This window comes from Takifugu rubripes, chromosome 19 (genome assembly GCF_901000725.2).
Source record: "Takifugu rubripes chromosome 19, fTakRub1.2, whole genome shotgun sequence".
Taxonomy (NCBI): Eukaryota; Metazoa; Chordata; class Actinopteri; order Tetraodontiformes; family Tetraodontidae; genus Takifugu; species Takifugu rubripes.
The window spans coordinates 10,158,444-10,182,703 of record NC_042303.1 but is presented as its reverse complement, the minus strand read 5'-3'; the positions used below and the strand labels follow the sequence as shown (position 1 = coordinate 10,182,703).

Here is a 24,260-nt window from a genome sequence, read left to right as displayed (position 1 = left end):
TTAGCTTTGCCATGATGCGTTTAGCGGTACGAGGTTAATTCAGCATCAGGCCAGCTTGAGCTCAGGCAGAGGTGAAAGATGACACCGTGCCATAAAACTGCGCTTGAATCACTTCCGTGGCCTCACCAGACCGGCGGACCATGTCCTGACGTGGACCGACAGGTGATGCATCACCGTCAGCAGCAAGATCTATTGTTATGACAGCAGGAATGATAGTATCATACTTCAGCAATATCCACAGCGTGGCCCAGGCAGGCATACAGATGTGCGCAGCCACACGCCAGCCGCTGCCCGTACACACATAACAACACATAGATAATGTTATTATCTGCCAGGTCACAGATTAAACTTGACTTTCTGGCTATAAATATAGGAACCAGAGTTTAATACCTGCTATCTGCCACTAGAGGCCACACTTCCTGGCTGTCGTTCAGCTGCTTTAGCTCACTCTGCCCCCCCACACACACACACAGAATCACATATCCAGTCACATGCAGGGTGCACATGGTGTGTTTAATTTGACCAGCCTAACCACTCTCCACATGTGTTGTCATCTCCTTTGGGAGGACAGGAAAGCATCTGCCTTCCCTGTCTGTCCAACACAGTTCTGGGAAAACAGCCCAAACTGCTCAGAGAGAGAGGGGGGGGGGGGGGTGGGGGGAGAGAGAGAGAGGTGGGGGGAGAGAGAGAGAGGTGAGGGGAGAGAGAGGTGGGGGGAGAGAGAGATGTGAGGGGGAGGAGGAAGCGAGGAGCGGTGGGAGAGAGAGAGAGGTTGGGGGCGAGAGAGGGTGGGGGGAGAGAGAGAGGATAGGTGGGGAGAGGGAGAGAGAGGGAAGGGGGGGACGAGAGAGGTGGGGGGAGAGAGAGAGGTGAGGGGAGAGAGAGGTGACGAGGTGGAGAGAGAGAGGTGGGGGGAGAGAGAGAAAGGTGAGGGGAGAGAGAGAGGTGGGGAGAGAGAGAGAAGTGAGGGGAGAGAGAGAGAGGTGGGGAGAGAGAGAGGTGGGGGAAGAGAGAGAAAGGTGGGGGGAGAGAGAGAGAGGTGAGGGGATGAGAGACGAGGTGGGGGTGGAGAGAAGGTGGGGAGAGCGAGAGAGAGAGTGGGGGGAGAGAGAGAGAGAGGGGTGGGGGAGAGAGAGGTGGGGGGGAGAGGTGGGAGAGAGAGAGGTGGGGGGAGAGAGAGAGGTGGGGGGAGAGGTGGGGAGAGGTGGGGGGGAGAGACGTAGGCAACAATTCAAACATCTCAGCTGCAATTTGTGCAAATGTAACATGATCATTTTCATTGAACGCTATAGAAAATTAGCCTGGCCTGCATGATGTTATCTCGACTTGTGATAATGATGCAGCAATAATAATAATAATAACAATAGCAATTTCTGTGCTGCTCCAAGATAAAATAACCGTATAAACACATCATTAGATGCAAAAAAGGGAGCGCGCTGGCAGCTTCATTAGCCGTGTAAATTACCCCCCAGCGAGGGTGCAGTTTTGTGATTCACCTGATTGGTTAGATTCAGAGCCCCCTCGTACTGATGTGCGGCTGTGCATCAGGACAAAACAGAGTTATTATGATAGTTTTCTCCACAAAGTGTGTTCTCAGTTACCACGACGATGGGAAACACTGACAGCAGATCTGAGGATCGATCGATCCAGTGATTTAATGTGTTTTCCTTCCTGTTATGATCGTTTATATTAATACGTGGGAACCCAGCAGAGTGTGTAAACAGCCGTTCCCCCTCTGGGGGTTGATAAGGAACGCTTCTTGGTCATCTGAAGCTCCATTGTGAGGTGACCCATGAAATGAGATTTGCTACATGAACTTTCCCTGCACGGGCACCAGAACTCACCCGCAGCCTCGGTCCACATCTGTTTAACATCTGTTAAAGTACCTGCTCGGTCTCCCTCGGAAACGCAGCCCAGATAAAATGGCTCAGATTTCAGATGCTTGCAGAGAACCCCCCCCCCCCCCCCCCCCCCCCCCCCCCCCCCGTTCTCCGTCAGCTGGACGTTCCAGTGGGTCGTGCTAACAACGTAGCAGGCCCAGCCGGGCTCGTTGGAACCGGAGGAACTTCTCCACGCCAGGCGGCGTGGCGCCCGTGAGGCGTGCACCGCCGCTCCTACCTGTTGGCTGCTGCCAAAGCAGCCGTCACCCTGCAGCTGTGTGTGTTTGTGGGTCTGTCAGAGTGTGACTGTGGAGAATAAGCCGCAGAATGTGTGTTATCTATTAATTCCTTCATTAAGCCCTTATCGCCAGTTTTAGTGCCAATTAAGATGCGCTTTAATGTGATGGCGGGGCGGGCGAGCGACTGTGCACTTCTCACTCCACGGTGACAAGAGAAGAAGAGTCGACGGCGCCGCGGAAGGACCACCCACTCGCCTTATCTCGCTGCTAAAGCTCCACAGGCCTGTTAGTTTTGCCTCTTTAACTCCTCGACTCTTTAACACGCTCCGTACGCAGAACACCAAATATTTTCCTCGCCGCGGATGTATTGAAGCTGTCAGCGGGGTGCCAGAAGGGAGCCACTCCTCCTCAGCCATTTCTGACCTCAATTCAGTCCATTTCAATTCAATTTATTCACATTTATATGAAAAAGCTTTTTTTGCTTTAACAGACTGATGAGCTGTAAATCAGAGTGCGGGGGCAGGATCCACGTGCTCTGCTGCCTGGCGCAGGATGTGCCGAGGTCACACCTTACTCTGAAGGTGTCGGCACAGTACCGATGTGTTTACTCACCCGGGAGGAAGCGTGCGTGTGTGTGTGTGTGTGTGTGTGTGTGCGTGTGTGTGTGTGTGTGTGTGTGCAGGGGGGCAGCTTAGATAGATGGATGGATGTGTACCGAACATATGGAGCAAGACAGTGTTTCGCTAACACAGTCAGGGTCACGAACACTTGTGTGCGAATTGTAATGAGGCAGCATTGACAGATCTGCAATATGCAGAGTAAGCAGATGGTTCGTGGTCGGAGGGGAGCGGGGGGGGGGGGGGGGGGGGTGCTGATTGACTATAGGTCTCCTGGAATGGCGGTCGTATGGCGGCGCTGGAATAATGTGCATTATTACTACAAAGAGAAATAAAGGACGAGAGAAACGGGACTTTGGGAACGCTGATGAAGACAGAGACGTACTTCTCAAACGCTTATTAGCTTTTAGCGAATAAACTATAAATGTGATATATTCTCCCTCTGACTTTGTGTTGCCAAAGCCAATAAATCGGCGGTGAATCACGGATTGTCGCACTGATGCGAGCATGAAAACCCAAGCGCCCGATAATGAACCGCAGCTAGATCTTCCCGGGCCGCGCTGCCGCCGTCTCCTCTCTCTGCTCCCTGTGTGGTGCTGATGCCCCCCCCTCGCCGTCGTAACTTCTCCACCCTCGATCCCTCTCAATCCCAGCTTTGATTCATGCATGAGGGAGGATTTCCTGAAGACTAGAGGCCATTACCCAGGGGCCATTAGGCCTCTCGCAGAGCATGTCTATGAGTGCTGAGCCTTGCTCTGCTTTCATGTGTAGCTGCTTCCCTGTGTAGCTCCGCTTGTGTATGAGTGTGTGATAGTGCGTGTGTGTGTGTGCGTGTATGTGTGGGGGGGGGGATTCCTCCAAAGATGCTTGAATCCAGACGTAAATGTGCATCCTGATGGTAGCGCGTCTGTCTTCTGTAAGATATGTGGAGGTCAGCTCTTTAAATGGAGCTGCTGTTATTTCATGCTGACCGAAAGCAATGCGGTGGGATGTGGGGGGGGGGGGGGGGGGGGGGTGAGTCATCACCATCAAGATGAAGCGGCCTGACATTTGTGCAGGGAACTCCCAGAATGCCTTGCAGCCCAGCGTCACTGACCGTGTTTACGTTTTACAGTAAAGGAGGTACTGAGGTCTTTTCTGATTCCTACGCACAGTTAATATGCTCAAAAGTGAAAGGCTGATAAAGGAGGGAGCAAAAGAAGGACAAGGAGCACAAATATGGTGTAAGGATCCTGGGTGTTGAGATGGGATCTTTCTGACAGGATGATGCTAATTCCGACGATAAGCCGTGAGGAGAGATAACCTTGATTGCTGGAATCACTCTGATCATCTCTCCATGCGTCTCCACAGAGGACGAGGACGCCGCAGCTCCGTCCTTGTCGGGGAGGGAGGACCCTCAAAGGATGCCGGCAGCGTATCACACTCCTGTTTGTGTCCCGGAGAGGATCCTCCATGTTTCCCGAGAGCCCTGGAATGCCACGAATGCACCACGTGACCCTTCGCTGAGATATGAAAGCTCCGTCCTCCATCGTGCTGACTCGACTGGCCGTTGTGTCCAGCGCAGCCAAAACGGTGCAGGAAATGTGTGTGTGTGTGTGTGTGTGTGTGTGTGTGTGTGGAGGGGTATCCTTCCTATCTCCTTCTGAATGGGTCCCTGATAAATAACTGATTGATCTTTCAATCTGGTCAGGAGAAACTGAGCAGCCTCGGCCCCCCTCACAGCAGAGCCCCGGGGTCATTGATCCGTGGATTTCTTCCTGACCAATCAAAGTGATCCTTGCCACTAAAGACCGGATTCCCTGTGAGCATCAGTGAGACGCCCCCTTTCACACTCCCAGTATTCCTGCCTCTCTTCCACCCACATGCACGCACATTTGCATTCAGTCCCCTGGTGACGCAACAGTAATTCCCAAATTGGTTGTCAGACTCGCTATTTTCCAACATTCTGTTTCCTCAGATCGGCAGAGGTCAGCTTTCATTAAAAAATAAAATAAAAATAAAAACCCAAAACACCACATGTTGTTATTTTATTTTTTTTATTTTTTAAAAAAAAAGCCTCTATATCAATTTGGTTATTCTTTGCTGAATGGAGGCTGAAACGAGGGGGCCGTGCTGAGTCAGCAGAAATGAGTCAGTCGCTCCACCTCCGTCACTCTACCTGTTGCTGCACCTCCTGAGTGAGAGAGCATCATCGCTGGATGAACGTGCCACGCAGACATCCATCAGGATCGTCTCCCTGCTCCGAGGAAATGAGAATTAGTCACAACGGGGCCGCCCCCCTCTCCGCTCCGCCACACTTGGTCGGCCCTCACAATATCTAGCCACAGATTCAAGAGGTGTCAGCTGTTTTTGTTAAATTGGCCATTAAAGCACACATTAGTGCAGAACATTGATGGACTGGGCGGCCTCGGCGTGCTCCTCGTCCAACAGATTTGTGGCCAAGTTGGAAAACAAAGTGGACAGATCGGTGGTGGATTCAAGGCTGAGCCTTTGGTTTGAGCTACAGGAGGGATGAGAGAAGTACTGAAGTTCTCAGGGAAGATTCTGATGCTTTAACAGAGCGATGAGCTCCAGAAGGCGGAAAAACCACATATTCAAGTGGATAGAAACAGTAGGACTCCCGTCATCTGATATTTGTGGTGCCCCGAGCAACCACCTGCAGATTTCAGCAACATTAGACAGGAAATGTTGGTTTGGGGGAGGGCTGAGAATAAGAATTACATGTTTTCCCTTGCCTGAGAGGAAACCTTGTTATTTGTTCTGACGGAAGCAGCCACGCCAGAGGCCTGATCTAGCCCCTGTCTCCTCCATCAGGTGGGGTTTTTCCCCCCTCCCGTTGCGCTCCGAGCCCCGCGGCGCGTCCTTTCCTACCCAAAACAGCACCATGATCCCTGTCAGGGAGGAGGCGGCGGTAGCAACCCCGCAGAGAGCCGTGCGTGGCTCTCTGTTCCGGAGCACCTGCGTGTCTCCTGCTGACTGACTGAAGCAAGGACACGGCTGTCACCAGGCCGACAGCTTTTGCCTGTGGTCATGAAATATGCTCAGATGCACGCACGGGGTGGGGGCTGGGGGGTAACTTGAAGACAAGTTGGGGAGCACCTAGCAGCGCGCACCTGTCCTCCATATTCTGCAAATGTCTGGTTTGCGGGGGCAGAAATGCACTTGGAATACAGAGCGAGGCTGAATCACAAGGAAGAGCCGGAAAAATGTCTCTGTTTACAGGTGTAGATGTGCCACAAGGTGCCCTCAGGTTGGAAATAATCGAGGAAAAGAGCGCGCACGCACGGGTGACGGGGGGAGGTATCCAACCCTTCATGCTGAATTGGATTTACCCCGAAGTCTCAGCGCTCTGCTTCTTATTTGGATTTGACGTGAACATCTGACTCGTGTACAGATAATCATTGCCATCTCATTATCATTCTGTTTCCTGGCTCACGAAATGGCGCAAGGCAGCATGGAACAGACATTTCCCCCCGGAATAAGGTTATTATTTCTCCCTGGCTTTGTTTAAACGCTTATTGACGCACAGAAACACACTTCAGAGTGGCGTCGCGCAGGATTATATCCACATTTTTACACTGACATATTCCGCTTCTAATTACCCGACATAAAGCCCCGAATTCTGCTTATAATCCGCCGTATTAGCGGCTGGAACGTGGACGCGAGGAGAAAGAGGAGGAGGTGGCCTGATGCGCGCCCCCGCCTGACGCCCAGGAACGGGCGCAGCGAACTGTGGAAGGGCCGCCTGTGCCAGCGGCTCCTTCCAGTGCCAATGACAAGACTGCATAAATACAGGATGTCAGCTCCCATTACCTTCAAAATAAAACTAACCACGTAACGCAAACCTTCAAACCAATGTTCGGAGGGTGTAAAGCGCCCCGAAGATCACCCTTTAGTGTTTCTGATTCTAATATTTGTTGCAAAATAGATTCTTCTGACTCTGAATGTTTCGTGAAAGACCTGCAACCCCGATGAAGCATTTCAGAAAGACCAAGCACGCCCGCACACGCACCAATTAGGGCCGACGGCGGTCGGTGGTTTTATTTTGAAAGTCCGGATGGGCGCGCTCGACTCCCGCTGCGGACAGCATGACTCCGTGCGCTGGTTACATGGGGGAGAGTGGGAGAGCAGAGAAGCAAATGTGCGCGGCGGCGGCGAAGAGGGAGGGAGGACAGCAGCGAGTGCGCACACAGGCAGCGGCAGACAGGCGCGTCAGCGACACAGCATCTTCATCACCCTGATCCACATCTCCTCAGCTGCCAGACCTCTCCCCCCTCTGCCCACTGAACCGTCCGGCAGCCTCCGTCGAGCATCACCTCCCACCACTCACTTTTCCTCTGGAACTCGGTTATTCTTAGCTCGGCCACGGGAGAAATAGTCCTTCCGGTCCTTCTCTTATTTACCCCAGTTTCTTGAATATTTAATGGAAAATGGCGATCTGCGCGCAGCCGTGCGGGCTTTTCTGCCTCCTCGCAGTCCAAACTGTACTTCTCATAATGGTCTCTTCGCCGATCGACGGGACCCACCTCTTCCCACAGCACTACACGTAAGTACCCTTAGCTGTCGGGGCATAACCCCGGTCAGGGTGCGCGGATCGGGGACAGGTGGCCCCGCAGAGGGACGCTGCGTTTTTAACGGCACTCTTCTAACGCGCATGTTGATGTTTCGGCAGTGGTGGCCGCTGGTATTTACTCTTCACAACCTCCTTGAATGTGTCATGGCCAGATTCGGGATACAAATAGGGCAGCCGAGTAATAATTCATCAGCCATCCAAATAACGATGGCGCGTTATTACGCTCGCGTGTGGTTGAAGATGCCGTTTACGCGTGATGGATGCAGGGAGGCCGGACTCCGGAGTCCCGCACGGCCGGATGAGCTAGTGTTTGAAACTGGACGCCTCTGGTTTGGACATAATTTCAGGTGAAAGTTTCAGGTGTGTTCGCGCCGATCCAGCCCGGATCCACGTGTTGTCATTCTGTTCCGGGTCAAATCGAGCTGTTGCGGGCAAAAGACGAAGCCGCCAGATCAGGCTGGAGTATTTTCGAGGTATTTAAAGCGACTTTCATAGATCTTTGTCAGCAAGCATGCGCTCAGTGAGTGTTTGGAGCCGTCCAGGTGCTGTTTGCGCGCTGCCCCCACAGCTTGTTTACAGAGGAAATGACTCTTTTTAAGCTGTTTTCCTTGACTTCAGCCACTGAATTAAAGTTCGTGTCACTGTGTCTCTTACTGTTAAAGCTGTTAAAGAGATACATTTAAATACTGTTAAATGTGACAACCCTAAAAGCATTTCCATTGCTGGTTGTTTGGTATTTATGTAAAATTTGCTGTGTAAGTTGTGTTTTCATGGTTCTTCTCTGAGGGGCATGGAGGAGACCTGACCGATGGTGTGCTAAATATAGTTTTATTAGCTTCAATGATACCTGAAATGTGGGCAGGTATGTAAAAAAAAAAAAACCTTTTTCTCTTCTTTAATTTAAAATGAATCCATCACAAAGCTGTACCTTTTTAAGGAGATTTCTGCATGACCTTCAGGTGAGTGTCAGGCGTCCTGTGCCTCCACTGTGGTTTATTAAATTTATTGTGTGTGTTTGAAGCCATGATGGTTCACACAGCTATTGGTTTATCCATGTGGGCTTCAGCCAATTAGCCAATTGATATTATCATTGTAAAAGAAACATTATCAAGTTAGGAGATAGAGATGAGATAGAATCACAAAGTGTAACTGAGCCAATTGTATTTAGCTTGATGCTGCCGTCCTACAGGAGCCTGCGAGTGTGTTAGCTGTACGTGTGTGTGACTGTAGACTAATGAAGTTGCATAAGGAGTGTGTGAGGCCTGCGGCGGAGGTATTGTCCTTCAGTGTTAGTATCAAGGCCTCCTCCTCTTCTCTCACTCCACCCTCGCCTTCATATCACACGGAGGTGACCTTTTTTGTAGCCTCTCCCCGCTCTGTGCAGCCCGGTTTCCCCCCCCCCCCCACACACTTGATTTCCCCTGATCTCGTCCCTGCAAACGCCGCCGGTGCGTGCCGCCGCCGCCCTCCCGATGTGCCCCGGCTTTGTGATCACGGGTCGCCACAGCCGGGCAGATCCGAGCTGTTTAATAAATCTGTCTTCTGAGAAAATCTGACATTTTAAGATGACATTTGCCTCCATCATCATATTAGAAGACAAATAACGGCTGTGCGGGGCTGCTGATGCCACTGATTAGCCGTCTGCTGGCTGCTTAAAGGAAAAAAGATGGTGCGTGACAGAGTTTGCTCGGCTGACGTGTAACAGATTTTACGTCGGCCTTGACTGGTTTTGAAGTTATCTAGTGAAAACATCGACCCGTCGAGTCATTTGCTGCCGGCCGGGATACGTGATGATCCCGTAATTCCAGACTTGGCTTCAGCAAATAGTAGATCAGCTCCTGCTTAGCGTGCGTTTCTGTCAGACTGGGGCAGTTTTACCGCAGCAGAGACGGTCACACCAGCCGACGGGCCTGTCAGGGTCAGCCTGCGCTTCCTGATGGGGAAGCAGCTGACGACTGAACCAGAATCCGGGGTACTTCCAGGTAGCGGCCCAGATAGAGTCTGTCAGCTTGACGCGGGTGAGAGAGACGCGGAGATGTGGGGGATTCTTTCTGTCAAGGTCTCTTACAAACGCGCTCCGTCACACGCGAGCCTCGGAGGTGCGTTGGGGCGATAACGTCGAGTGAGGCAGGCTGAACGTGTCTAATTTTATTTTTCAGGATGATGCACTGGGCCGGCCGCATTGAGAAGGAGCTGGATAAGGTTCTGCAGCACGTCACCGGCACTCAGCAGATGAGATCGGTAAGTTGACGTCAGCGTTGTGCACGCCGCGCCATGCTCGCCTGCATTATTGATCAGCCGGGTTTCACTGGTCCGGGTTACACAACTCGGTGTGTGTGAGTTTTATACTTGGTGCACACTGAGCACCAAAATACACTCTGAACAAGGTGAGGATGTTTTTGGGATGTGAGGACCTGTTGGATTGTCCTCATGACTTGAAAGGGGTGTTTGAGGTTAGACGGGTTAAAGGTCAGGAGGGGTGGTTAAAGTAGGGAGCTGGGCACTAGAATGTCTATTAAAGTCCTCACAGCAATAGAAGAACCAGGGTGAGTTTATGTGTGAGACAGCATTTAAAGTGAAAACCAAAACACCCCACTTTTCCCTGTTTTCTGCGTTAGCATCATTGTTAGCGTCGTTGCTGAGCAGACGCTCCATCTGGGCGTGATTGACACCATTTCACCGCGTCTGCCACGTGTTCCCGGCGCTCCCGGGGATTCGCAATTCATCCCGAGCTAAATGCTTTACTATTACAGCATGATGGAGCGTGAGTCATGCGGCCGCCGTGCCGCCCGCCGCAGCATTAATAACGGTGGCGATCGCCATCACTGTCAACACAGCGGCGACGCTGATGGATCCCAGCGAGAGAGAAGTGACTTGTGCCGGCTTAAAGGTTATTTACCATTAGGGAATACCGGGCAGACATGCGCAATACGCTCACTCTGTGTAAATCAAAGCGCAGAGATCATTTTTAGCCTTTTGTAGGTGGGGCGAGTGTCTCCCTCGAGGCCTTCGGTTTGTGGATTTTAAGTAATTGCTCACCGCAGGCTGAACAACGCGGCGCCGTCCCCTCCGCGTCCCGCGCCGGGCGCCCACACAGCTTTGTGTGCATATGTGCGCCGGGCTGACCGTGCGCTCACAGCGGGCGGCAGAGAACATTCATCACGTCCCCAAACAGAAGTCGTCATCGAGTGTGCTAAATGGCCCAGCGTGTCTGGAAAAGCCATTTTCTAAATGGATGCCTCTCTCTGTACGTGCGTCTGATCAAATCTTCCCAGGGCTACGCCGTCTGGTAACAAGATTGCCTCCCCCTGCGCCCTCTTCCTCAACAAGTTCTTCTTCTCGGGGGCCGAAATAATAAAAAAAATTGTGTAAATTGTTTTTTAAGTTTGCGCCGTGTGGAGAGAAGAGGAAGGCGAAGAAACGCTGTTTTTCCCGACAAATACGCTAATGGGGAGTCGGAGGGGAAATATGTGAATGTGTTATGGATTGACCGGGAGCAGCTCGTCCTGTCCTGTTTATTATCAAGTCAATTCGCTCTCCATGCTGTGCAGCTTAGTCCCGGCACAGCGAGAAGGTCCTGGGTTCGACTCCCGCCTGGATCTGAATTGGGTGTCTTCCTGCCCAGTGACCACTGGGATGGACACCATGGGGGGTCTGGAGGGGGAGAAAAGAGACTACCACCATTTTCTGGGCTTTCTGTCCTACAAGGGAGACGTTTGACCTGGAGTCCTGCTGTCCTCGTCAAAGCGGTTTTCTGCCTGGTAGGACAGAAAACCCGGCTGGATTACGGCCCTTGAGGACCGGGTCTGGACGGCTCCGGTTTAAATGATGGTTGGTCGATGGATCCTGGGGGGATAAGATGTGTGCACGGCGACACGGTCCCAAAAAACCGGTTTGATAAGTGCACCTGACGAGCCTCCGCACTCTCCGATTAAAGATGGATCGGATTTATTGAGCTTTATTTCCCTGAAATGACTCACGACTGGAAGGAGGTTTGGAAGCTTTCCTTGCTTTTATTGTATTTATTAAGAGCGAGATCACAGATTAGTGAGATGGTGGAGAGAGTTTGATTAGTTCTGGCCTTTTCCTTCCATCTCGTTTTTAAATATTTGAACTATTTTGACAAAGTTATCTGACCTTTAAAGGCCAGATCGCCTCACACAAAACAAATAAGGAAACGCGGTTGGATGCTGTGAACGAGCGGCTTTACTTAACATTAGCGGAGTGAAGGCAGTTGAACCCCCCCCACCCCATTAAGGAACATCTCCATGAGCTGGTGGAACTTTGTCAATTTCAACTCTCAGACACGGTTAGATTAGCCTAATCAGACACCAATGACATAAATAATTCAGCATAGGAGACGTGACTGACGTCGCTGACTTGATTACGGCGAGGAAGCGCCTGCCTCTATCTGCCCCCGTCTGCCCCCATCTGCCCCCTCTCCACCTGCCTCCTGCTACTCTTGATTACTGGAAACCTGAGAGCGATGCGGATCAATAGGCCTGCATCTGAGAGCAGGCCGGGAAAATGAAAGGCTGCAGGTCTCATCCAGTTTTCATGAGCCTCAGTTTTAGTTCCCTTAAAGGCGTCAGAGTCTTTAAGACTCTCGTCCTGCGTTGGCTCCTCGTTAGCTGCAATTAATGCTCCCCTTTAATGATGTGATGCACCGCTGTTGGACTCCAGTTGCCTTAAACAGTTGCCGACGCAGCCGGTCCTCGCTGGTCCTGCCAGGCTGGTCCTGCCAGGCCGGTTCTGCCAATCTGGTGTTGCCAATCTGGTCCTGCCAGGCTGGTCGGTTCTGAACGGTTCTGCTGGATTTACTCACTGCTGACTGCAGACATTTCCATCAAATTCTGAGCTCTATAGACAACATTCCTCTTGCTGCGCACACACACACACACACACACACACACACACACACACACACACACACACACACACACACACTCGAGCTGATGTCAGCTTCAGATCCTCCCCCAGTTCTAATGTGCTGATCCATCAGTGGACGATGATCACAGCCATTTGTTTCTCTATTTAATAGCCGCTCGTCCGTGGAGGGTTTACAGGAAGACTCCGCTCTCCCTCCCCCCACCAGGAGCAGCCACTCCTTTTAAGGAGTGTAAAAGCGCGTTTTCCCGCCCCCCCCACCTCTCCATCATCTCCCACTCGCCACCATTATCTCCCTCCATGTGACCTTTTTGGCTGTTTCTGCAGGATGGGAAGTTTACAGGACGCCTCAAGTTTGGTGTCTGGTTTTAAATTTCCCACAGGTCCTCGTGCATGCATGGATACACACCCCTGTTTGCTCACGCTGAAGTCTTTAATTAAATATGCATGAGGGCTCCGGGAGTGCTATATTTATTTCATCAGGGTCCCCAAAACAGACCCCCGAACCCGATGATGATCCATCCGTCTCCAAAGTCATTTGCTGTCGTCCATTAGAGAAGCATAATTTGTGTAACTGTTCCTTCTTGAGTTCATAGAAAACACACACATTCAAGCCAACACTGCCTTTATGTGTGTGTATGTGGGGTGGGGGGTAAAAGAAGGCCTTGCACTTCCTTAAAAGAAGACAATATAGCATTATGTGTCAAAATAGGATTAGAGCCCTGCTGGAGCTCAGTCCTGTCAGAGGGAGATGCTTTATTTTGCCTACGCTGCAAATCTTTTCTCCTCCATCTTGGTATTATTTGCTGTGTGTGTGTGTGTGTGTGTGGGTGTGTGTCTGCTCGTGATGCTTGCATAATTTTTTCCCCCCCAGTCTCCTGTTTGATGTTCCTGAGAGGGCATTACCTGTCTTTGGAACTATATGTGCCTGACAGAGGGAAAAAGAATTATGGGAACAGTTCCCTGAGTGTTTGCGTGGTAATGTGGAGTGGCACGATGCCCTAGAAAATTCCAGGTGTGAAGTGCTTTATTCATTCCACTGCAGAGGGAGTGCTGGCCTGCCTGCGAAGCGGTGTTTTGTTTTTTTTTCCCGGGTAGAGAGGTGGGGTGTGTCGGAGATCTCCCAGGCTTTGTCCTCCCGTTCTTCTCTTCCTCCTCCACCTGTGATTGATTGGTCACACTTCTCAATAACTTTAATTGGCTTGCCTCAGCGGTGGGTGGCTCTCAACAGGCTCCTTCGTTTTCCACCAGGGCGGCGGCTCTCTACTGCCACCTGACTGCAGGCGTCGGGACTGCAGCGTCAACGCTCACCTTAACTGCCCATTTTTCCAGAGAAAAAAAAAAATCTGGAATCTTCCTGAATCCAGCCGCCAGCTGCGCTCTCCTGCTGGGAAAACGTTCCTCTTAAAGGTCAACAAGCAGGCCACAAAACACACTCAACCATTTAATAAAACAAGCAGCCAATTGCACACATTTAATGTAAATGTTGAACCCGTGTGTGTGTTCCTAGTAAAATTAAGATACCGATCAGTAGTTTATTGACTCGCGTTGACATGGAAATACAGAAAAGCGCATTTATCCTGAAGCTGGTCTGAGAGGATGACGCTTACATAAGCTCATCGATGGTATTTTTGGAAACGGCGCTCGACTGATCTCTCCCGGTAAACTCCACTTTGTCATATACGTTTTAGCCGTTGCACATTTGGTCCCTGCAGAGGACGGAAATCAATCAGACAACATGTTCCCGAGCTAAAAATAGCCCCCTTGACCGCGGTTGTTCCGTCAGCATTCCCTCCACCTCGCTGCCGTATAGCGGCGGCGTCTGTTTTACATAGGCATTGTGGGTAAGCCGGCAGTCTGTTTTGCTCACAGGCAGCTTAGCCTCCATTGTGGCGTGGACGCGGATGGCGTGTGAGTGAGTGTTTGCGGATGCTCTGGAGTTAAATCCAGAAGAGTACAAAGGATTTAAGACTCTCTGACACACTAAAGTTGAGCCTTCACCGCCGGTTTGATGCGTTGCAGCGTGCGATAGGAGCGGAGCGTTTGAACCGGCCCTGGCGTCTCCTCGTGTGTGTGTGTGTGTGTGTGTGTGTGTGTGTGTTTGTATGCGTAATAAGCGCTTGCACGTGTGCAGGCCAGTGCGCGCGTGGCCTGTGTTTCGTGTGAACTCTGGACCAGCAGCTCATTTCACACACACGCAGACATCAAAGGGGGTTTGAATTAACCCCGCGTGTCGGGGGGGTGGGGGGCATTCGCAATTTCCCATTTCTGCAGCACCAAACTCGCGCGGCCCGCTTCGTGCCGAAGTGAACAGATGGAGCGGTGCCACGCGCCCAATCACCACCCTCCAGAGGAGATAAAACTTCAAACGGTGGCGGCGAGGTGAAGGTGTGGAGCGTCCCTGTCGGGGTGCGGCGCCAGGGCAGGACGCGGGTTTTTACCCACAAAAGCGGGTCAGTTGTGCGTCTCCATCAGAGTGTTCATCACAGGACGCCACTTTCGCCTTGATTACACACACACACACACACACACACACACACACACACGGTGCAGTGAGGTCACACATCAAAGCACATGGAACTCATTTCCATGGCTGGAATCGTGTCCCCTCCCCCCCTTCATCCCAGGAAAGTGGCGTTCGATTGGTCGGCCTGGACGCCGCTCCGCTCCCTTTTGTCTCCAAACGCTCATTTTCGCGTTTTCTCGGCAGCTAATTTAATTTTATGTTGTATTTATCGATCTGACCAGGCTCAATTTCCCGCCGGCGTGATTCAACGGCGACGATCACACAGACGAAGGGGAGAGCGATGGAAATGGCGGTGAAGAGCGCGGCGGCGTCCATTTGCGTGGGTGATTGCGATGAGCTGTGCGCTGATTAGAACCTCGTGCGATGGCGGCCGGGTCCTCTGGTCGGCAGAGGCGAAGCATCACGTTGTGTATTTTTGGCGTCCCCATCAAACGCCTTTTCAGGTGACCGCCGTCTCTTTAGACGTTGCCGGGTAACCACGCACGAGTGACCTTTTCGGAGGACCCTTTCCCTCTGAAAATGTGCCAGAATCCAGTTTTTTAGAGCACCCAGGGCCACTCTTCATTTATTAGAGGAGCTAATCGGACCCCTCTCATTAGCCCCCCGTTAGCACCAGTCGTTACTGGGACGCAGCAGACAGGCAGAGGGGTCGGGCCTGTCCCACCACAGCAAGACACCCATCGAATTAGCTTCCTGGAACCGGATTTGGGCCACTTTCACGTCTGGTGAGAGACGTCTCACATTTAGAGCTCCTAAATATTTGGGAGCTTCGAAATCCAACAGCAGCGCTGTAGCAAAACGTGTGTTTGGTTTGCTGTCGGAGGCGCAGCGTGCACGGAAAAGTCCTGCGTGTGACAGTGGGCGGACACGTCACAGCCAGAACTGGCCCCAGTGCGTTTTTACACACTCGCTGCCATGAAAACAGCGGCTAGCGGCCCGCCGCCGCCGTGCGCTCGGCCCCCTGAGCAGCCTGAACGGGGCTAATTTCAGCTTCAGTTCTGACTTGAAACGGCTGTTGACAGACGGAGATAAACGCCCAAAGCTTTGACGGCGCTGTTGTTAATGTTTCCACGGGCGTCCAGGTGGGCGCCTCCCTCAACAGGTTGTGTTCACAGCCCAAACATGTGACGGGTCCATATTTGGGCTGTGAACACAACCCATGTTCAACTTTTCCTCTTTTCTTTTTGCATCTCCTCCCTTGCCAACAGTCTCCTAATCTTACTGGGGGGGGGCACTGACTTGGCCCTCACGTGAGTTGCTCTGTAAACACAGGGCGAGGAGGCTAACATCAGCCACGCTCGCTGGTGTCTGGAGTCCTGCAGGAAGCAATTACGGGCTCCCCGACTTAATCTCAGAACGATTTCTGGAGTCGTTTATTTCTGTCAATAATGGATCATTTTCTAACGGATCATTTTCTAATGGATCATTGGGTGGTTTTAGTCAGGGACCCGTCCCACAGTCCTCAGACACAGACCAACATCTCTGCTCCTGATGAAAGCTGGCTGTAAATTTCCCTCCTGATTTATTCATCTGCACTCAGCTGAACGGATGTAGGTGTGTGTGTGTGTGTGTGCGTGTGTGCGTGTGTGTGTGTGTGTGTGTGTGTGTGTGTGTGTGTGTGTGTGTGTGTGTGTGTGTGTGTGTGTGTGTGTGTGTGTGCGCGCGCGCGCGCGTGTGTGTGTGATACAGATGATGTTACTGTTCTATAAAGAGGTGGTGTTTGGGGGACATAGGTCTGTTTACTTTGGATGGGATTTACATCGTGGTGCGTTCACTGACACTCTGGAGCCGGGCGAGGCTCCTCGGAGCCTCCAGCCAGATGAGGCGAGGACTCAAACGGTCCTACGTTTTATTTTAACGCGGGTCTATGCATGCCTGTGTTTTCTTTTTCCTCCTCTTTACATGTATTTGGTTTAGATTTCCTTCATTATAGTCGTCAAAATTGAGAGTAGAATGTGATTCATGCACCTAAGTGTCGTTCTTTTCTCTTAAATGCAACTAAAATCAAAGCTAATACGCTGCTTTATCTTCATTTTTAGGGAAAAATAGGTGTTTTTGTGGCTCCAGGTGAAGGTTATTTGAAGCGAGAGGAGTCACAAAGGGCTCTTTTCACAGTAAAGGCTGCAACTCCTTGATTTAAAGCGTCAGTAACAACAATATTCTCAGATGCTGCAGCAGCTACCAGCCTGTCTGTGCTCACATCCTATAATCCAGCAAACATTATTATTATTATTGTTATTATTAAAGAAAATGAGGGCGACTCTTGATTAAGATGTCTTAAATGAAGCCGTGTTTCCAGTAGAGACGAGTTTAGCCGTGAAACGTGTGATCAGACTTCCTGAAGAATGAGGCCGGATTAAGAGGAGTGTTTGGAACGTCGCAGACGTTTAAATGTAAATTTGCAGACGTACATCAGAGCCAAATGAGCGCCGACCATGAAGCGGCGCATTAGCGCAGCCAAGTATAAAAATACATCTAAATGATGATCAGAACCCCCACTGAGCTGCTCTCTTCTGCTCTGCTGACCAGTTCATAGAGGAGTGATGATGCTCTGCAGAGTAATCCCATAATAACCATCGTATCTACACTTAAAGCAATTAAACAATGAACTCTCGCTAATTACACATTTGCAGCAGTGTCAGCAATAATATACATTTGTTGTGTGTGTGTGTGTGTGTGTGTGTGTATATTACCTATTATATATATATATATATATATCCCCTATTATATATATATTACCTATTATACACACACACACACACACACACACAGACAGACACACACACGTGTCGTCTCCTGCATTGATCTGTGTTTCCACGGTGCGTCTGATCGCTGCTCCCACACACACTTCAGAGGACAAATCCGTGTCCTCCGGGAGTGTTTTGGACTCTCGGGGTCACGGAGCGTCCACGAGTCTTCAAACGCCACAGAACCTAATGAACGACTTTGGGACGCGACGGATTGGATCCGGCTGGGATCGGGAATTGTGATTGAAGTGTCCCCATCCGGTGCGGTGAGACGCTGCGTGTGCGTTCTGTCCTCTTGTCCCTCCGCTTTTGTCCAAATGATGATTATTGAGCCGGGCCAAAGTTCTCTTTCCAGCATTAGATTCAGGGAACTTTGGCGTTCCGAGGCTCCGTCCCCGCTGGAGCGGAGCAGCATGAATCAGGATCCGCTGGACAGAAGGAAGTTAGCGCTCATTTCCACGATGACATCATCACGCCGTCCTCCGATGCTAAATGGCGTCTTTTGTTTCACGAGATCTCCGCCGTTCCCTCGCCATTCCCTCTCTGTCAGGATCCCCTTCTCGGCGCTCCCTCCCCCGTCCCCCCCAGGTTGGTCTTTGTTACCGGTCATTAAGTGGGAGGTTTCCATGGCAACAGCAGGTTTGGCAGGGATGTTCAACATGGAGGACGGTTTCCTCTCCCTCTCTGGCGGACCTGTTGGCGAGCGACGCCGCTCCGCCCGCGGCCGCCAGTCAACACTGGCGAGGTCGCGCCCCCTCCCTCGTTCCCTCTGTCCCTTATCTCTGGTGTAGCTGTCTCTTCTCAGACAAGTGACCCCATGGGGGGGGGGGGGGTCTGAGTGTAATTAGGCTAAGCTCTGCGTGTAATGACTTAGCACGGAGCCGCTTTAATAGCGCACAGCCGCCATCAGACGGCGGCGGCTGGAGGAGGAAGCGCCTCCGCCATCGGTGTGGGGGTGTGTGTGTGTGTGGGGGGGGGGCGGAGCCCGCAGGACGTGGCGCTTATCAAAAGGTGGGAGGGTTAAATATTCAGTCCGGGAGGTTTGGAACGTAATCTGCAGGGAGAGTTGAAATTGTCTCTCTCCCCCCCCTCCACCGCCTGTGGTGAGACGCAGATAAGTGGGTCAGAACAAAATGGCTGTCATAGTAACTGTCACTAGGTGTGAGCTCAGCCCCCAGATGGGAGAACAGGGACGGACAGAACGAGGAGGAGTCGGTTATTCAGAAGTCCAGGTCCAGGAGTCCAGGATCGGAAGTCCAGGTCCAGGAGTCCAGGATCGGAAGTCCAGGTCCAGGAGTCCAGGATCGGAAGTCCAGGTCCAGGAGTCCAGGTCCAGGCCTGAGCAATGACCTGAAACCTGAGTGCAGTCGAATCGATAGTTGATCGACGGCGCAACAGAAACCCGTTTTTAGTCATAATTGCCGGTTTCAGAGTGGCGCCTCCATGTGCCCCCCCCCCAGGAGGCGCCTCCATGTGCCCCCCCCCCCCCCAGGAGGCGCCTCCATGTGCCCCCCCCCCCCCAGGGGAGGCGCCACCGTGCCGGCTGTTTTCCAAACCTGAGGAGCTGCAGTTGTTCCCAGCGTCTCGTCCCGTCTCCCCTCATAGTTCTGAATCTCCCGATGAGGCCGCGTTCGCCTCGTCTCCATGGCTGCGCCGGCGGCGAGCCTGATGGACGGGTGCCAGGCTCCCTCCGTGGCGTGGAAGGAGCGCGTCAATTAGGGGAACGAGGAGGACACGGATGAGACGCCACAAGGAGCGGAGGCCCCCCCCCAAAACACAGAAACAAGCAGACGGCAAAAAGTTCCTCTGAGAGGGAAGCGGGGAGGAAATGGGCACGAAGGGGTGTTTGTGGGGCAGAACCGAGACGCGGTGAGGAAATTAAAAATAAAGGAGGATGGTGAGACAGGAGGGGGATGGGGGGGTGTCTGGGGGGTGGGGGAGTTCTGGACGGTGGGGAAAAACCCAATTCACCACCGGCAGCAAGTTAATAAAAAGGCTGCAGTTTATCTCTGTCTAAAAGACAAATAGTGTTAGGAAAGAGGGTATGTGGGTGTGTGTGTGTGTGTGTGTGTGTGTGTGTGTGTGTGTGTGTGTCTGTGGGGGGGGGCACATCTCTGCTTCTGCTCCTGTTTGCCTGTTGGCCGGTGCCATGCCACGAAAGTGATCCAACCGCTGAGTCGCGGGCGCTCCGACGGCAGGTTGGGAGGGGCCGGGCCTCTCGGGGCGTTCGCTAACACGCTCCGCTGCGGCGCTGCCTGCTTTCCCCGGTACCGACCTGTTTATATCACCGCTTGACAATCCCTCTGATAGTGTTAGCAATGCCAAACCGCTGCGCCCCCCCCTTCATGTCATGTTTTTGTTTGTTCCTCTCTTTAATCTCAAACACTCCCGAAGGGTGTGTGTGTGTGTGTGTGTGTGTGTAAATATTTAGCCCGATCTTTTGTTTCCTGTGACGAGCACCCCGATAGCTTCCTAGCTTGCATTGTGCGGGAAGCCTCATATCCTGTTGCGGTGGCCTAGCATCCGTAAATATAGGGGGAACCAGACAGTTAGATCTTGGATATCAACTTCCAAAGTTTTAGAGCGCCTGAAGGCGTCGTGGTTGCTGTGTATAAAATATTTAGAACCTTTCTTTCCATGGGAAGCTAAGCTAGCACCGCTGTATTTTTAATTGCCATAATGCTGCTAAGGTGACCACTACTGCCCAGTAGCTAGCTAGCATCGTTACTATCTATATATCGTTAGGTTTGGCTCATTCCCTGTGCCAGCAGGGTCCCTACCTCTGCAACGTGCTGTGTCAATATCTTCTCACTCCTCGTCAAATAATTATGCTAACCCTTCCTATAGCAACGTTTGTGGTCTCAGTTTTCCGACAGGGTTCTTTGACGAGCGTCAATAGCAGCAGTGCTGTGATGTGTGACTCTATTGTTGTTGTGTGGGTGAGTTAGCCTCGGATGCATCATCAAGCATTGGGCTAATCCTGCAGGACCCGCATGAATAGCATCGCCGTTGCTTCACGCGGAAACGTTCAAACTGGGAAGTTCACAGTCTTCCGTCCTGCGACAAAAGCAGCAGCTTTATTCCAGTTAACATTGTTGACCTCCCACTTTAGCACCAACGCATCGCTTTCATTTCCGTGACATTATTCAGTAGGTTGTGTGTGCTGCTGTGTGTGCTGTTGTTGAGCTGCTTTGGGATCTTATGATGGCTGACGCGCATGTGTTGGAAGCCAAGAGGAGGGAGAGAACGGCGAGATGACGACGTCCACATCACATCAGCTTACATCACTAATAATTAAAACGGAGCAAAACATTTTTGTAAAGGGTATTTCCTTCCACGGTTGCTAATTTTTTAGAAAATGAGCAGTTGCCGCTAATTTTAACGTAATTTTAACATGATGGACTCGCAGATGTCGAGTTCCTCTTGTTGTCTCTGGCTCCTTTGGGACAAGAAAAGCTTCACAGTTCCAGTTTTCTTCTTCTGGAGACCTTAAATTTTGAGAATCCTCTGCCTGCTCCTCCCTCATCTCGTGCTGAACTCTTTAGAAGTTCGGTCTGGGAAGTTGGGACCCACTAATATTTCTTAATGACGCCACATCCGTCTCTGTCAGACTTCACGCCGCGGCTGCCAGACACGGCCTATCGCTGCGAGATAAGCGCCCCCGTCTCACAGACAATAACATCAGCGCTAGCAGAGAGCGCCGGCGCTCCCAGCAAACACATAAATAAGCTTTTATAGAAGATGGCAGATCCAGACAGAGGTCTTTGGCCTCACCGGTTTGACTTTGAGCGACGGCGTTAATGACAGACCAACATCGAGATCATAAACGACAGGGCTGAGCTTTGCTAGCGTGCCGGCGTTCTTTCCGTCGCCGCTAAAGCCGAACGCAGTGGATTTCTCCGAAGCGAGGAGCCGCGTGAGTCCGATTAGCACGTTTTAACAGTAATTTTCTGCTGCGCGGCCGCCCTCTGCCTCCCCATCTGTGTGTTTACGCTGGCGTTCGGAGCCTGGCGCCCAGAGAGGCGCTAACGGCGCCCGAGCGCGACATCTGAAGGGACGTAAGGCGGGTGTGAGAGCGCGTGTTAGCAAGAGCGTCGCTCGGCGTGCGCTCGGCAACGCCGACACTCAGAGGAAGCATATTGGCGACGATTGGCAGAGGCACTCAACGGTGCGGAGCCACCTCTCCTCATTTCCTGTGTGGTGACGAGGCTAAATCTGTCCGTGCATCACAGCCGCGCAGCTAACGGATGAAACACAATGCGTTTCAAAGACATCAAAGCCTTTTCAAGCTTTTCCTATTTTCCACTGGAGTCCTATAGGTTCTACGTGTTTCATGTGCGTAAGCGCCTTCTGACTCTCGCCCTCCTGCTATTTTTGGTTCCTAAGTACCTACAAGTGGTTGCTTTGGCGCCGCGCATATGATTATCAGTCAAACCGCCCGCCGTGGCGCCGGGCTGTTTTCCTCCTGTCGCTGCCCCATTACCTTTGAGCGAGTCAAGCTCCAGCGCCTTCAAACGTCGTTTCGGACGGGCTGATGTGGCGAGGGCCCTTCAGCTACCACGGTCACTCATCTCCAGCCTCTCGCTAACGGGGCTAACCCAACATTAGCATGTGCTGTCAGTCCGCCCGCTGGCTGCTCCTCCTCCCCGGGCTGCGGCTCCATCTGGCCGACGGCACGACTCTGTCTTCTCTCGGAGCAGACGGCGGCCTCACCTGCATGTTTCACGCCTTATTATGGGCTACCTGTCAGAGAGATGAACACCCCATTGTGTTGGCTGCCTTTGTCCTTCCTGTTGTCCCGTCCTGTTCTTCTGTCTGCTGCTGTAAAAACATCTTATTTCCTCTTCAGAACATCCACAGTGCTGCTGCAAATGTGACAACACACGATATAAAATGCATAAAGTCCTTTGTAGCTGCGGAGGACAAACGGTCCGGGGGGAATTACGGGAAGTAAACAGCTGAAAAATAAATCTTTTCTCTGTCAAAACCTGTGATTCTAGAGGCAGAGTTCCTCTTAAGAGCTGAATATTTATTACATTTGAGGATTCAATGTGGATTCAGACAGCAAATAAAAAACAGAAATAAGGAAATTGTGTTTTTCTACCCCCAAAAAATCGCAAATAAACGTGTTGTTAAAGAAGCGGATGTTTCTTTGCTTTTTAGCGAAGTCTCTGCGGCTTTTGAGGAGGTTTTGCTATCTGGCAGCCGCCATGGAGGTTATGTTAGCGCCGAGCGATAGCGACCTCGCCTGATTGAGCGCTCAGATAGCGCCCGTCGCGTTAGCGGCCGGTGTATCTCCGTCTGGGCTGCCTCACTTGTTTACCCGGTTAGCTTAACTTCACGTTAGAGGGAAATACAACATGTTAGGGGTGATAAATGCCGGGGGGGGGGGGTGTTTAGATGCCGCAGGTCGGAATTGGAAAGATAACGGAGGCAGACGGAGCCGATGAAACTCGGCGAGGAAATAACAAAGTTTGCTCTTCGGACTCGTTCTTTTCCCGTTTGAACAGCCTGCGTTTTCCAAAAGTGGCCGTTTGACCGAGGCACAAAAATATCCGTGATGGCGGAAGCAGAAATACGCAGGAAAATTCTTTAGCATAAATAAACTGACTCGGAAGAAAAAAGCAGCCTCCTGTGTACACGAAGGAGGAACCAGCCAGATGTGGCTTTTGAGCGGTTTGTTTTGCAGCTCTGTGAGGTGCCGACAGACCATCATAAATCTCCCAGAGAGGCCGACCCAACGGCGCCGCACTCCAGAGAATTAATATTGACTCAAAAACACATTTGACACGATTCTAAACCTGGGAAACGCGCCGCGGAGGAAAGTTCGGCCGCCACTTAAAAAATGGCGTCTGGCTGGTTCGTTCAGGCGCCGCGCCCCCGCCGGGACCGGGGGGCGACTCCGGGGTCGCGCCATCGTGTCCCGAGAACTCGCTGTTGTGCTCAGGACTTGGTCCACACCCCAAAAACAAAGATCTCAGGATCTGGGACAGTTCCTTACTGAACATTATCTACTTCTATATATAACGTTTCAGTGTGTCCTGGTCCAGTTGATGGTACTGGGATCGCCACCTGACCCCCCCCCCCCGACACACACTTACACACACGCACGCACGTCCCTGACTGATTATTTGATGTAATAAAGGGGCGTCACTGGGATGGAAATCGTCATTTTACTTAGTGTTATCGGATCGGAACCGTCGCGGGTGGTCGTCCGTCACCTGTTTTGGGGGCGTTTAAATGATAGAAGGGCACCTGCAGGAGGGTTGCGTTTTTGGTTAAAGTCAGTTGTCGGACTGCAGCTGGTTCTGCTAACGGTGCCGTAACGTCTGCTTCTGCTCCGCTGTGGCGCCTCTGATGGAGCCGATGTGTGATTCCGTCTTTTCTGCCCGCAGATTTATAACGAAAAGAAGAGTCAGTTCGAGATCAAGAGGAACAACCCCAAGGACCTGGTGGAGCGGGTCGCCCGGGACATCTCCAAGCTGCTCAACAACAAGCGGAAGGCTCTGGAGGTGAGACCACGCTAGCAAACACGCTAGCAAACACGCTAGTAAACACGCTAGCAAACACGTTAGCTTTTACGCAGTCAGGCGGTTGATCATTGAGGTGCCAACAGCTTTGATCCTCTGATTCTTTGATGACGGCTTTGATTTTCTGGTTCCTGCTTTGATCTTGGTCTCCCTGCACTTTTACAGCTTCTCTAATTTAAAAAATATATATGTTGAAAATGATGGATATCAACTTTTCCCCCACAAGTTTGAACTAGAAAGGAGCGAACGACCTCGTTTTT

General features: G+C 51.7%; 1 protein-coding gene across 6 annotated transcripts in view; it reads left to right on the top strand.

Annotated features, from left to right (window-relative positions):
• Nucleotides 1-6,836: 6,836 nt before the first annotated feature.
• Nucleotides 6,837-24,260, top strand: part of cacna2d2a (calcium channel, voltage-dependent, alpha 2/delta subunit 2a) — a 79,751-nt gene continuing 62,327 nt past the window's right edge. For 3 of the 6 annotated variants that reach the window (XM_029827049.1, XM_011613965.2, XM_029827048.1), the window contains exons 1-3: nt 6,839-7,282; nt 9,469-9,550; nt 23,866-23,982. In XM_029827049.1, the coding sequence (XP_029682909.1) occupies nt 7,167-7,282; nt 9,469-9,550; nt 23,866-23,982 (315 nt within the window). In that variant the 5' untranslated portion in view covers nt 6,839-7,166. Of the gene's footprint in view, nt 7,283-7,681; nt 7,783-9,468; nt 9,551-23,865; nt 23,983-24,260 lie in introns of those variants that run through there. The other 3 variants (XM_029827051.1, XR_003886069.1, XM_029827050.1) reach the window with 3 other exon arrangements.